The sequence below is a fragment of the Micrasema longulum genome, unplaced genomic scaffold, assembly GCF_059751315.1.
Source record: "Micrasema longulum isolate JH-2025_06_02 unplaced genomic scaffold, ASM5975131v1 h1tg000490l, whole genome shotgun sequence".
NCBI lineage: Eukaryota > Metazoa > Arthropoda > Insecta > Trichoptera > Brachycentridae > Micrasema > Micrasema longulum.
In genome coordinates, this window is record NW_028277687.1 from 201,137 (window position 1) to 216,620 (window position 15,484).

A 15,484-nucleotide genomic window follows, 5' to 3' on the forward strand; every position below is an offset into this window, starting at 1 on the left:
CAATTCCCGGTGAGAACGCAAAAATTCAATGTGATTTTTCTCAAGCCTGGGTGTTCTGTGATGTAATTCACTACAGTAATTGGGCCTCCTGGGTGATGTAAATTTTGTAATTAAATTTAAATTCTAGTATAAAATTATAATGTTCAATAAATTATAATATAATAAGTCTTACACGGTATTGTAAACGAGCTATAATATGTATTGTGCAATGACAGTTTACGCATCGGAATGAAATTGGAACGCTTAATCTGCCATTGTTTTTGTTTATGTACTGTTTTATACACACTAGCATTGTACGCACGTTGTTAATAACTAAATCACATAAATTCTTTACAATATTCTGTCAGTACGCATGTTCAAAGTGAACTATATGTCTAGGCATGTGCTGGCACTGCATGGATTATATATATTACCTTCTCTCCCTAATATATAATTTAACGCTATGAAGCGTAGGCATACAAATTTTGGCTAAATTTAATTTTGCAACAAATCCCTGATTCTTTATATCAAATATTTTCACTATCAATGATTTATTCATACATATCGAGGCTTTACTGACAGAATGCATTAAATCATTAAAACTACTTGCGGGATTATCGCACTTAAAGCTTTTTTATTCTTTTAACAAGCTACAGAAAGTGACTTTTTGGGATTTTAGCTTTAGTAAAAATATAAAAATTTAAATGTTAAAACTATAAAAATGTATAATTATATTAAAAAATGAACAAATAAAAAAAAAGCATTATTTCTCCCACAATTTTATTTTATAATAATTTTTTTAAAGCTTTAAAAGAGTAATATTTATTCTACGCATAGCATAACATTTGAAATCAACATCTTGCGCCTATATTAAAAAATATTAAAAATATATAAAGACTTAACTTAATGTATTCTGTCCGTATAGCCTTGATATATTTCAAATATTTTTAATATTGGTGCAAGATGTTGATGTCAAATTGTATGCTATGCCTAGAATAAAAATTACTCTTCTAAAGCTTTAAAAAAAAAAAAGAAATTGTGGAAGAAATAATACGTTGAAATAATAAAAAAGCTTTTAGTGTGATAATCTCGCACTTGTTTTAATGACTTAATGCATTCTGTCAGTAAAGCCTTGTATTATTTATATATCATTTTTAATTCATTTCCATACCTTGTATTATGTGTATTTTGTAATTTTTTGAAACTTTTTTGTACCCTTTTAATTTGTAGTGTATCATAATTTTTATTCTGCTTTTGTAAATGATGTTATAGTTTAAAATATAAAAACGTCTGTAAATAAATATTGTTATCTGCATGTCCCTAGATGAGTTTTTTACAAAAACTCCTTGAGAATATTATATAAAATTATGTATAGTAAGTTTTTCAATTTAAATAAAAAATATTTTTTACTTGGCAGTGCACTGCACTTACCACCTTTATCTTACATCTTCGCATTTCTGGAACAAGTTAGTATCTACAAATTTAAAAAAAATGATATTGATTCATAACTGGCATCAAAATAATATTTGTTTAAATAGTGAATAAAAACATTTCTTATTTTATAAATACGAAATATAATATGCTATTATATTCAACTTGCAGTTTTATTTGCATTATTGATTTCGGATGCCATTTTAACTTGAAAAGTGCAATATCTCACTACTAGTAAAATGTTAGTTACGAACTTGTTTCGAAAACCCTATGTTATGTGTTTAAAAATAAATAATTTTCAAAATACTAGCATTTCAAATCGACTGTTTATGTATTTTAAGATGGTACATGGCCACCAGTGAAAAGGATTCTGCATACCAACATTTGTATTCTGTTACTTTGGATGGAGAGATTAAATGTTTCACTTGCAACATCACTCACTCCACTGGAAGTCAATGTTTGTATAATGAAGTGGAAATTAGTAAAGATGGCTCGTACTTTGCTGTTACTTGCTCGGGTCCTCAAATTCCTGAAGTTTACATTTACAACAAGGTAATTGATTTTATACAAGACCGATGATGGCATAGTGGTGTCGTGAAATTAAAAAAAAAGGGTTTGATGAATTAAGTGAAAACACACCAAATAATAATGTCGATGGATTTTTAATTCATTTGCAATAATTGCTCGCAGAAGAAAAGCAATTATCGTGATCAATATAAGAATTCATTTACTCAAAATCTGCTTGACAATCTATTAATCATCTCCACCAATGAACTCTTATCTTACCTGTCCCTTATAATGAAACAAAATAATATATTGTGTATGTAAGTTGAACACTGCGGATGAATCATTTGTCAAAATGTTTAAGAGGGACAAAAAATCTTGTGATTTCGTAAAACAAAAAGACAGTAACTTATATCAATATGTTACAACAGAGATGATGAACATTTCATAGAGGGGAATATAGAAGTCTATGCATTTACAGAGCTTAAGTGGCCACTTTGCACAATGTGGAACATTCAGGCGTTGCCTACTATAATTCGTCAGAATATCACCCCCATCAATAAAGATTTCAGCTCTTTAACTTCACAAAGATCAACAGATGGAAGAATTAAAAGAAAATGGATGTTCAAACGTAGGCAGAATGGTGAATGATGAATGTTACACAGTGTGTAAAGTGACCACTTAAACCAGTCAGTAACAGGTCATAAGCCCTGTAAATGTCTAGACTTCTATATTTCCTTCGATAAAATCTATACCTCAGAGGCAGACGGATGCAAATCCAAATGTCAAATGTTCTACCAAAGCCTAAGGAATCTACTTTCGCTAAGTGATTTCTAATCATTTATCGTAATCATTTGAATTTTCAGTATCTTACATTGGTTCTTTCATTATAAGACTTACATTTCTTCAAAATCAATGGACATGATCATAAACTGGATACGAAAATCGAAATGTCATGTCATCGAATTCTGGATTTGCATCCGTCTGCCTCTTAGGTACAGAAATGTTCTTCATATCTGTTGTAATATATGAATATTAATAATTCCCAAGGGAGTTGAATCCTGTTCTTGCATACAAAAATTTGGATGGTCTCAAAATATTGTTGGTAATAATTCATTATTTTGTGTTTTTTATTTATATTAGAAAATCTATTTTTACTATCGTATGCGTCTATACGTAGTTAATTGTGGAAGTTAAACTGGCAGTTATGTATGGCGTATTCGCGGTATTGCCTTTACGCAAATTGAGTATGTCTCGTCCGCTGTATTAGATTTAGAGATATATTTATTATTTATTTATTTTATAAATTTATTGCATAAATAAGTATACATATTTAATACCAGGGAATCTATATAAAAATAGTAGATTAGAAAATGAATACGAGACATCCTCTGGTTAGGATAATCTCCATCTAACATGGCTCTGCCTGTTCTAAGATTGAGATTTTGCTTCTTTAGTAGGGGGATTCATTCGCAGTACTAAGTTTAATCGAATGCAAACAGTCTATTGGTCGATTTCGAAATTCAAATATACCAATTAATGCAGCTTGTCACATTAAATATTTATTTACGTACTTATGATTTACAGTAATAAATGTTAAATTATAATCGTATTATACCTACCCTACTTGAAAAATAATTTTTCACTCTACTAGAGATGGATGTTGTCTAAAAAACATGTGCTTATTTGTGGTGAAAACGATACAAATATTTTTGTACAAATAGTTTGCCTACCATGCAAGAGGTCTCGGGTTCGATTCCTGACATGGTTAATATGAAATATTTATTTAAAAGGGTGTTTTTACACTAGAATATTTCATAGTCCCTGCACTCTTACCTGAAGCGTAATACTGATCATCTTACCTTCATGTAACAAAAATGATCAAGACACACTGTTTACTTTAATCGTATTCCTACATAAAGTGCACCTCTGCCAGTGAGAAGAGCAGAGTTTGACATTTGCCAAAAGAATTCTATATTTAAAAATTTACTTTTAAAAGTTTTAGAATTCAATCATAAAAAAGTACCTACATACCAATGAAAATACTCAAATCTAGCAATAACTAAGTATTGTTGGGTTTAGCTCGTGATTTTTTTTTCTAGGCTGGTGTAAAGATTAAAGATTGGGAGAAAAATGAAAGGCTGTCTGAATACTTGTCATATAAAGAAGTTCCTGTAGTGAGAAGATTTACAGTCCAAATTGCTAGTCAAGATTTGCCTCCTGCTCAAGTACTATTGATGACTCCTCCAAATGCTGATTTGTCTGGTTCAACAAAGTACCCGATGCTAGTCAATGTGTAAGTATGTTTTTTGTTTTTTCTTGTCTGTATCCAGGCGGATAAAAAATACAATTCAGAGTGAAATAAAACCAGAATCCTGGAAGAGTGCTTTTGACTTGATGGCTACAGGTAAAAATACTGAAAAAGGAAATCGAGTTGAGAAGTCAGCGTTCAATCGCTTGCCGTGCTTGAGGTCTCGCATTCAATTCTTTTCGTCAACGTCGGGAATCAAACCTGAGATCTCTTGCATGGTAAACAAACGCGCCGACCGTTATTGTTGATTGTTATAAATAAGTTGTTATTTTTTTTCTAATAGAGTTAATAACTTGATGCTACTCAGATAATATAACAACTAATTGCAATATAGCAATAATAGCACTCGTAATATTAATTTAATTCCAAGCTTATAAGTGTTGGGTAAAATATGCAATTAGAAAACTCTTCATTTTTCTTTTCTTTTCTATCTAAACTTAGGTACATGCTTTAAATGTTGAATTCGCTAAAAGATTTTGAACAAAACCAAGTATTATAAAAATATCATACTTCTTTCTTGCAATTCAACAGGACTTTAATTATGAGAGTTTGAATATTAAAAAAAAAGGATTAATTTATATTAATAAATGATTATTTATCTTATTTTTTGTTTTAACAGATATGGTGGTCCTGATTCATATCAAGTTCTCGAAAAATGGCAACTGGATTGGGGAGCATCTTTGGTTGCTCGTTGGAATATAATGGTGGCACTCATAGATGGTCGAGGTTCTGGTTTGAAAGGAAATAATAATCGCTTTTCTGGATATAGAAGCCTAGGAACTGTGGAAATAAATGATCAAATCAATGTTACGAGGTAGTGTATTTTAATTATTCAGAATGTGAAATACCATAATTATTTAGTGTTTCTAGGTTGATCGGTTGAAATTCTTCATGTCATCTGGAATTTTTAGTTTTTCTTTTAGCGTCTTATAATTCCAAAAGTATCAAAATTAAATAATATATGATAATAACTATTGCAAATGATTTCCTGCATTTTTTGCTGAAATGATCCAGTAAAAAATAATAATTCATAATTAAATCAGTGGTTTTGTTTCAGTAGTTTTATAAAAATCAAATTTTAACTTAACGATTTCCACTTGTTCTTTAAAGCTAAATTCAGATTGTTTTAATATTCAGAATGTTATGAAAACTCACAAAAAAATTACAATACTTAGCACAGAATGTTGCTAATCATTTATTTGCTTAGAGGAGTAGTATATTATAGTAGGTTCAGTGCGGATGATGAAACACCTATACACATTCTATGTGATTGTGATGATCACAGAAGTAGCATCCTCGTGGGGCTACTGATTAGAGGGTATTAAGAGTGCTCGCCCCCTTCGTAATAGCCCGATACTTTAAAGATCTGGGCATGGAGGGGTAAATTGAGCAATTTGAAAATACTCACCCTCCACTCAATAGTCAGGCTCATTAAAGACCTGATCTTGAAGGGCGAGAATTAATTTATGAGGACCCTTCACCCACTGGCCCCAATTTTTCAGAATAACTATATTATAACTTATTACTTTTAAACTTTTTTTTTAGCTTGTTTCCTTTAAGATTTTTCATCCCACTGTTTTGTCGTTTCAGAACATCAAAGCCAATTCTCATTTTTTATTATTTATTCATCTTTTCCAACTTTTACATCCTTCAGACATCTCCAAAAGTCCCTCGGGTACATAGATCCTGAAAGAACTTGTATCTGGGGATGGTCCTATGGAGGGTTTGCCGCTGCTCTATCACTTGCGAGGGGTGGAGATACATTTAGATGTGCCATTTCTGTTGCCCCTGTTACTGATTGGACGTATTACGGTAAGTTCAACTTTGATCAATTACCTCCATAAATGTAACTATCAATGAATGCATATAAGTATTTTCTAACCAAGTAACCTTAGTGATGTTTGCCTCTTAAAATATATATTTTTTGAATGGCATATTCATCTCAAAACAGAAATTTTTAGGATTGGTGATTTTTGCCTGAACGGCGACGATATGTACTTAACATATTTATTTTGCGTAAAATCCTCAAATTTAAATTAATATGCCTACCTGTTTTGAAACATAACTCTTCCTTTGTCAAGGCATAAAAATAAACTAAACTAAATATTTTATATTTTATCAAAGCCAGTTGGTACTAGGTAGATAGGTAAAATAGGTACCCAATGCCCACACAATTGACAATTTAGTACAACAATGTTATGAGTATGTCCAAGTGTTTGCAGACCCTAAGTTGGTAGTTTAAAAACTACTAACAAGCAATTTTATGCCATAATTTCAGCATGAAATAATTATGTTTTGATTTTTAATACCATTGTATCAACTGATTTTAATGCTTAATTTTTGCATTCAAATCAGCATAAAATTAAGTAGAATGAAAATGCCAAAATACCATCACATCAACTGATTTCAATGGTTTTATATAAAATAAATCTATATTGGTTTGAATAAACGGAGTTATGCAGTCCCATATTCTAGAATTAGTTGGTCTTTAGTTCATGCATAACTGCGCAGAGGAAAGGTTGTGCTTGGGGTTCACCACAATTTTTATTTATAAGTTATTTATGAATAAATATCGAACCAATTGCTGAGTGCTATGATTAACAACAATGTTATTTTTAAATATGCGTTCATAATAAATTCTTACAAAGATTCATTAACTTGTAGCTGATTAGATAAAAAATTAGGTACCGGTTGTGTAGTCAATTTTTTATGAAAGCATGGTTCCATCCTATCTATGGGCGGACTGACCGCGTGTGGTGTCGAATGATAAGTTTTTTTTATTGTAGAACAAACAAAATCAATGTTCAATAAATAATTTATAATTAATAAAAAATTATATTGATGACTACAAAATAATATTCTAATTAACTTTATCTACAATTTGACATGAATGAAGCCAACATTGCTACACCCTGCAGCGTATCCTAATGTAACAAAATATGAAAGCTCTTTTACTTTTCTACATCGATAAACTTGTTATTTTTTACTGATTATATTTACAGATTCTATTTATACTGAACGATTCATGGGAATCCCATCATTAGAAGATAATAGAGAGGGATATATGGTAGCAAATCTAAATACTCTTGAAATTGTAAGTATGAAGTAATATAAATAAGTATTTACTTTTATCAGGGTATCTATCATTTTATATTTGACAATTGGGCTTAGAATACCCAGAAAGGCATCAAAGTCCCCCGTTATTTTACAGCTTACTAGCAGAGTGCATGGCAAAAGAAAAGTGACAGTTAGTGGTACGGTCATAGCGCAGATTAATTCAAAATGTTGTATGTATGAAGGTGAGGATTGAATGACACTTGTGTTCAGTAGCAAGAACATTTATTGACTAATTGAATACAAAATATGAATGGGAGATTACATAGACTCCATAACACTTAAAACTCAAGACAATTTAGAAATGCAAAATTAATATTTTTTAAATTAATTTAATAATTACTGTGGCGAATGATCATTACCAGTTGCTACTCCCAGAATCTTCTCCCATTTCTCTACTTAAGGATATAATCAGAATTGGTAACATAGCTGCATTCAAAAAGGCCACTAACTCATTTCACAATTACAAGAGTTACTAGATACTCCCTGCGATGCTGCAAAAACAATTAAAAATTAATACAACCTTCGGTCAAAGAGGATTGGCCTACTCGGTTAAAGTGTACGATCTACTTGCATTGTCCATAAGGAAAATTAGTAAGTACTCGCAATATAAAATTGCTTTTAAGAAATGGATAGTGGAGGTGGGTTGCGCACAGATCGATGAGTGGATCTAGCCAAATAGGTAAACATTTGTGTCCTGATGGTGAAATTTTGTTTACAAGTTTATATGAATTTGTTATGTTTTTTATGATTATTTTAGTTTATATTGCTTATTATGTTTACGATTATAATTAGGTTAATTAGATTAACTACGTTTTTATTTTCTTATTGTGTAAACTATGTTAAATAACAAAATTACTAATTTGGGGCATGATTCATTACACTTATTGTAAAATATTTCCCTCGGCACGGGACACTTCAGTGAGGGGGTTACATTATTCTGTATAAAAAAGATAATACAAAAATTGTAAAAGTATAAATAAAAATAAAATAAAATCAAATAGTTTTGTAGTGAATCTTTTGAACACTCGCTATTTATTTTATTTTTCATGTATTGTGGTATGTAAATATTATAACGTGTTATGCTACAATACTTTAAATAATTATTTTCTACTTCATTAATGATAATTAGAATGAGTAAGTTCAGTGGTTTTAAAAAAAAAATACGCTAAAACTAAGCCAAAATTTAACAAAAGTATTTTTGTGTATCGTGTTATTAGGGCAATTTTTTTTTAAAGTTGTGTAATTTTAAATAAATTCGGTGAGTTCTGCTGATTGCTGAATTGGCTTCCCGCAAATTGGAAAACTATCACAAAACTCTATCGTTGATTGATTCGGAAGAACGAGTGACGTCGTTCAAAGTAGTTTTTTTTTTTTTTCATACATTTTCAAGAAACTTCGCCATACAATTTAAAGCTCTAATTTTTACCGCGTGAATGAAAATATTTTTTATTTCCAATTTACCATAGCACTGAACTTCCTCACTAACTCATTATGATTGTAGTTATAGAAATCCATTGATAAATATGTATATTCTCTGTGAAATCACTACGTATTGTGTATTGTACACTATGTTGTATGTGGCACTGAAACTAATATTATCAACAATATATTGACAATTTCTCCATGTTTTGAAGACTAAGACTAGATTTAATTTGTTCAACAGAGTTTATCAAAATTGATATAATATGAATTGCAATATAGGTAGAGAACATTTTCAAGAAGAGAATAAGTTTGGGCTTTTACAGTGCGAAATATTGAGTGACAAGTCATAAGTTCTGTGAATATTCTGCTTAAACAAGACGTGTAAAAGGAAGAAGCCTGGCCGAAAATAATATCATAAGCTCAGTTTTTCTGTACTGCACAGTCCTTATCGTTATGTGTTGTCATTTTCAGGCTGAAGAATTCAAGAAAAAGAAATTTATGCTTGTACATGGAACATTGGATGACAATGTACATTATCAGCAATCTATGATGCTGTCAAGATCGCTGCAGCTAAATGACGTTCTTTTCACACAAATGGTAAAATTATTATCTTTAGTAATATGTTATGCTTTCTCTTTTTCAATTTTTATTTTTATTTATTCAAATATACATATTACAATAAAATAATAACGATACAGCATAATGGAAAGTGGAAGCATGCATATTAATTATTAATGATTACTAAAAATTAAAATTATTTTATAAACATAAATTTTAATAACATCTGGACAACACTTTTAATAGTATATAAATCTATGCAGTCTCTTCCCTTAGACAAAATCCAAACTTGTACACTTCTCCTGAAAAAGGCTTTTGTTTTGGAGAACTTAATATGTTTAATCCAGGACATTGAACACTATGGGGCCACAAAAGAGAAATTTCTCTGAGCAAAAGTCGTACATGTTTCTATTAATAAAATACAATATTCTTCTCCATTCTCCAACTTTTTATGTTGATAAAAATAAACCATTTTTTTGTCCTGTTTATTTTTTATGTGTCTAGGCAAACGAGTTGAACGGCCCCTTAGCGCAATATCCTGGATGAACATATGGAGTTCTTGGCGATAGGCGTCTTCAGGAGAAATATTCATAATTAGATATTTTTCATATTTTTAAATATGTTTCCACTTTAAAAAAAAAACTTTGCTTGTGCTGATAAAATATACATTTCTGTGTGTGAAATAGAACCAGAACCCTGGACGAGTGTTTTTGACTCAATAACTCCTCGGATAAAAATCCAGAAAAGGGAAATTGAGTGCCTTGTCCGCCTCGTAGCGTAGTCTGACGCATTCATCTACCGTAATTGAGGTCCAGCGCTTGATTCGTCCTGGGTGGATGTAAAATATTTGTTTTAAAGGTGATTCCACACGGCAACATGTATCCCAATGAATTATCTCATTCAATAATTTTATCCATATGTATATAGATTATTTATTTGGGTACTTAACTGTTTTTTATTTTGACATATCAACATTTAATACTTACAGAGTTATCCCGATGAAGATCATAGTTTGACAGGAGTAAAACCACATCTCTACCACTCTATAGAAAGGTTCCTCGAAACTAACTTAAGAAATCCTGAAGAATTGTGAATTTAAGTTTATAAATAAAAATAAAAATAATTGTGCCAATGCGTCAGAATGCGTACCATGGGATATATATGTATTACCAAAACATGAATATGTAAATTGTGTAAATTAATTAATTCCTATAAATTAAGCTGCAGGTTGAGTTTTCCTGGGTTATTGTGCCATGTGCTGTTCCTACTCTTTTCCAACATTTCGTATCGCATTACAGTGTCCACCATCAGGGTTGACATAACCCAGTAAAACTCAATTCGCACCTGGACGGCCGTGAAAATCTAAGAAATTTAATTATACAATAAGCTATTAATTAAATTGATGTACAGATTGATGTTATGTGTAGATTTGTTCAAAATATTTTTAGAAAATGTTTTGACTACTTGTGTACTTTATAAAACTATTACTTTTATCTTATAATATGGATTCTTGAGAACTGGAGATACTTATGTGGTATTTAAAATGTTAAATTAAAATGTTAAATTGAAATACTACTACTCGTTTCACAGTAGGGGTAGGCAGAGAGGATGGACCACCACACGTCTATTACCACATACATACGACCACATACATTCTTAGCTTCTTCCACATTTACACATCTTGACATATACACCCTTCTTTTGTGTCTGCTTTTGACATTACCAGACCCAAAAAAACCCTGTCATACATTGATTTCCCACTTCGTCTAAGAGATCTCATTTTGACCAAGTTCAGTCTGCTTTCATCCTTCCTTTGTGCCAGTTTCACTTCAGTACATAAGTGTTGAGACTAAAACTCCATCGTGCACTGCCAGACTAGCTTTGACTAACATATTTTAATTTTCAATTACTGGACAGCTTAGTGCGCCATTAATTTTGTTACCCTCATTCACTCTTCTTTTAATATATTTTTCTACTATTCCATCTCTTAAAAACATTATTCCCATATTTTTCCTCTTGTTCTGCATAAGTATATGTATATAGATTATTTGACCTATGACTTATCATTGTAAACCCTATAAATGCCTTGACTTCCATATTCACTTCTCAAAAATGTTTTCCCTCTCTGTTGCAACAAATTTAAATCTGAATAACTCCCTAGGGAGAAAATCCAGCCTGTCTGCAAACATTTGGACATACTCAAAACATTGTTGAAAAAACATATTTTTCAGTTAGTAAGAACTGTACCCAATGGCTCGATACTTTATGGATTTGGGCTTGGAGGAGGAGATTTAGCAAAATGAGAACTCCACACAGTATCCAGGCTCTTGAAAAACCTGGGCTTGGGGGGCGAGAAATAATTTACGGGAATCTTTCAATAGATCTTCCGGTCGCAGTGACATGAGATGCTTAAATTGCACTGACCCCCATTTCAAAGAATGATAATACCAAGAACTATTAACATGATAATTTAGTTTCTCTAGCCATTACCGCCTCATGTTATGTATGTATGTATATTGAATGATTGTTAATTTGTTTTGTGTACACATATTTTGAAATTATTTATTTATTGATCCATCTTAAAATAAAGTTGTGTTTATTGAAAGAGTGTATTATCTTTAGAATTTTGCATTTAAATCTGTATTGTAATAATCAGATATTGGTCAGTGTATTTTTTAAATACAGTTTGTCAAAGGTACAACGATTTTATTAAAAACATAATCAGGTCGAAGTGAACATTCCGTTGTTAAATGTTATGACTGTATTAAGACTCTGTATTTTAGTTGTCCTTAACATAATTTATTTTAAGTTGACGTTATGTAATTATTTTCAACTTTAGATTATATACATTGAATATTGCAGTCATAGTTTTATTTAAATAATTAAATGTTTGTATTTAGATCCATCATAAATATTTGTAATAGCTTTATCTAATGATAAATACCAAATGACTAAATGTATTTGCAGCTAATTCTTTTATTTTTTAAACCATTATTTAAACTGTTAAATTAAAAATTGACCATGAAATATATTTACATTGTAATTTACCATAGAAATAAAAGACAATAAATCCACAAATTTTAAATAACCCGCTAAGACAAGAGTTTTATTTTTTAAATAAATCTATTTATACAAATTAGTCAGAAAAAATTCTATGACAATACAGCAAAACTCAGTTTTAGGAAATCCAGTCAGTCATCCGGATTGTTATCAGAAAATTAATAATACGAGTAAAAGAAAAGTTATAATAACAAATAAATAGCGCGTTTCTTCGTCAAAGCAATCAGCTTTGCTGGGCATATTTTTATGTGATAACGTCTGACAGTCATTAATTAGGATAATCGGAGTTTTACTGCGTTACTTTTTTTTTTGTTTTGAACACCTTTTTACAAAGCGTAACCAGGTAATACATGAGTTTATTTAATCTTATTTTATTCAGTTTAAATTTATTACTGCGGCTTTCGTTTATCAGCTACTTGATAATTAAGATACCTGTCTTGATGTGATATGAGGAAAGTGACAAAAGCAGTTGCTTATAATTCCAAATATCTAAATCTAAGTATCACTCGTCTTTTATTTCTTTAATAAATTACAATGAACTTGAATTATTAATATTTTATGAATCTATGAATGTTTTAACATGGTTTGCTTAAAAAATAATTGATAACTATTTGTTTTATTGTGTGGTTACGTTTTAATAGTTTCAAACAACTAAATTAGTTATATCTTTGAATTATATTTCAAAAAGCTTTTGCAAAATTATTCCATAGAATACATATTATCTATAGAGTATTATTCGGTTGAATACTTAGCTGAAAGTCTTTTTTGAATTAAATCTATCAAAAATCGTTTAACTAAATAGAATATTTATGTTAGAAGTATTAGTATTTATAAAACAATGTGTATTTGGTGTATTAATTAGAAAATCGCATTTAAGACAAGTCTTACTAAGTGATGTTATCGTCTGACTTGAAAATCTTTTGAGAAATAAAATGTTCTAGTTATCTTCTCACTTTTACATATATTTTTTTACTACTGTTAGCAAACTGCTCGAAATTCAACAATTTTACCCCAGTGACCGAGTAGGTATCATAATCGATGATATCATATGACTGGAAAATTGTAAGTAGGAATGATACATAATATATAATGAATGAACTTGCGCACACTTGCATTCTGTGGTTGCAAACAGTTACAAGATCTAAAATGCCCTTAAAACTATATTCAGTTGATTTAAACATGATGAAGATAAAGATTTATAATTATTGTCATAAAATAGAAAATTAATAAAATTTTGATTTTATTTTCAAACACTTATCACACCTTCTATACTGATTTTTTAAAAGGACCTTTTAACAAAGGTAACCCAATGAAAATGATTTTTAAAAAAAAACCCCCAAATATTTCCCTATAATATCGTACATACCAATTACGTATGTCTTAACTACATTATGTATTTTCAAAATTAAAATTGATTGCTGAGAAAATATGCAGTATGTATTTCGAGGTTGTAGCAAAAAAAAATCTCATTACAGAGAACATGGTTTAAGCACAGAACTATCTAACCTATTCTGTTTTCAGAAATTTTCTATACTTATCATACCATAATAAAAATTAATTCTTAAAAAATTATCATACCATGATTTTAACATTTAAAGGTTTATTCATGATTTCTTGTTTCTACTATGTATTATGATTTTCGCTAAATATAAAAAATCATTATAAATATCATCTTCTCAGACTTCATTAAATAGTGAATGCATGAAAGTTTATGTTATAATAATATTTGTTAGTTGTTTTGTATTTATTTTTAATTGTTTTTGTTAAACATTGAAATTCATAATAATTTTACTTGTGTATTATGTTACCATTATTTATAGGGGTTCTTACTCACTTAATCATTAAAAATAACTTTCAATGCATAAAAATTATATTTTAGTTGTACGTCAAGCAAGCCATAGAGATTGTTATATTAATTAACATTTGATTCCATCCATATTAAACATGTAATATATAGTTTTTTTTAACAGTTAAAATCATCGGTTTTGTTTTGGTGGTGAAAAGACCCAAGAGAAAATTAAACATTTTAGTAAGGTTTTCTTTTGAATTTTGAAGTATAACCCATTAAAAAAAAAAAACAAAACAGTTATCCTAAACCAACTGGGACTGAGATGTTAATCCCTTAACGAAGATTTTTAAAAAGTTGAATCATTCACAAATGTATGGCTGAAGGTAGCTAATTCACACCAGTTATTTTTAATAGTGCTTTTATAATTTACCCAAATATTTCAATTTCGGTGGCCATTTTCAACAAGTTGCAAATAACTCACTATTAGAAAATGGAAATCAAGCAGGGGTAGAGTGGGGTTCGAACCTCGGACCTCTGATCCGTGAGTCTGCAACACTAGCCACGGTATCGGTAATTCTTCAGCCTATTTCTTTCTATGCGTATTCTGTGTGGCTGTTTAATCACATAAATGATAAATTCTTGTGAAAATGTCGACGTTTCCTTTTAAAAAAATACACAATTGATAATGATGTTTGTTTTGAAGCTACGCATCCCTTGAACAACCGTAATACTCAATGCGGAACTGGATGTGGAGCTTGGTTTTCACCACCAAAATGACAATTTATTCATAAAAATTTAAAATACATATTGTTTTTGGATTTAAACATGGTATAATGTTTAAGAAAGATCCTTACGAGTATACTATTGTTTTATTTTATTAGCTAATGTACTTTTTTATATTTGCTATTCTCTAAAACTTAACTTCTTTTAGTGTATTCCTTTCCTTAAGCTATTTTAATTATAATAAATAATATATATGTGTAAATATATACATAATTTACTTGTTTACTGTAATAAATAGCCTATTTAAAAAAAATACTTTGGCTATATTAGTCAATTTTCTTTTTAGTTTCTTTATTTTAGAATTGTTTTTGTATGAGCATCTTAAATTTAGTTTGAATTTATTATGAAGGTACATAAAAATTATACTTTAGATCTCCCAAACAAAATTCAAACTACTTGTTAGAGTTTTTGGCGAATCCTTGATTAATGCATATTTTTTGTACATGTTACCTTCAATTTATAGTATATTAATAAAAACCATGTATGTAACTATAATATTTGTGAAACTGCTATGAAATAAAAGATGGAAA

The 15,484-nt window shown here is 29.7% G+C and overlaps 1 protein-coding gene across 2 annotated transcripts in view; it reads left to right on the forward strand.

The window, feature by feature from the left end:
• ome (dipeptidyl peptidase 4 omega) overlaps positions 1-10,442 on the forward strand; it is a 112,179-nt gene extending 101,737 nt beyond the window's left edge. For both annotated transcript variants that reach the window (XM_088227168.1, XM_088227169.1), the window contains exons 12-18: positions 1,752-1,962; positions 4,017-4,210; positions 4,845-5,039; positions 5,880-6,037; positions 7,228-7,319; positions 9,236-9,361; positions 10,311-10,442. In XM_088227168.1, the coding sequence (XP_088083294.1) occupies positions 1,752-1,962; positions 4,017-4,210; positions 4,845-5,039; positions 5,880-6,037; positions 7,228-7,319; positions 9,236-9,361; positions 10,311-10,415 (1,081 nt within the window). In that variant the 3' untranslated portion in view covers positions 10,416-10,442. The remainder of the gene's footprint in view (positions 1-1,751; positions 1,963-4,016; positions 4,211-4,844; positions 5,040-5,879; positions 6,038-7,227; positions 7,320-9,235; positions 9,362-10,310) is intronic.
• Positions 10,443-15,484: the final 5,042 nt, after the last annotated feature.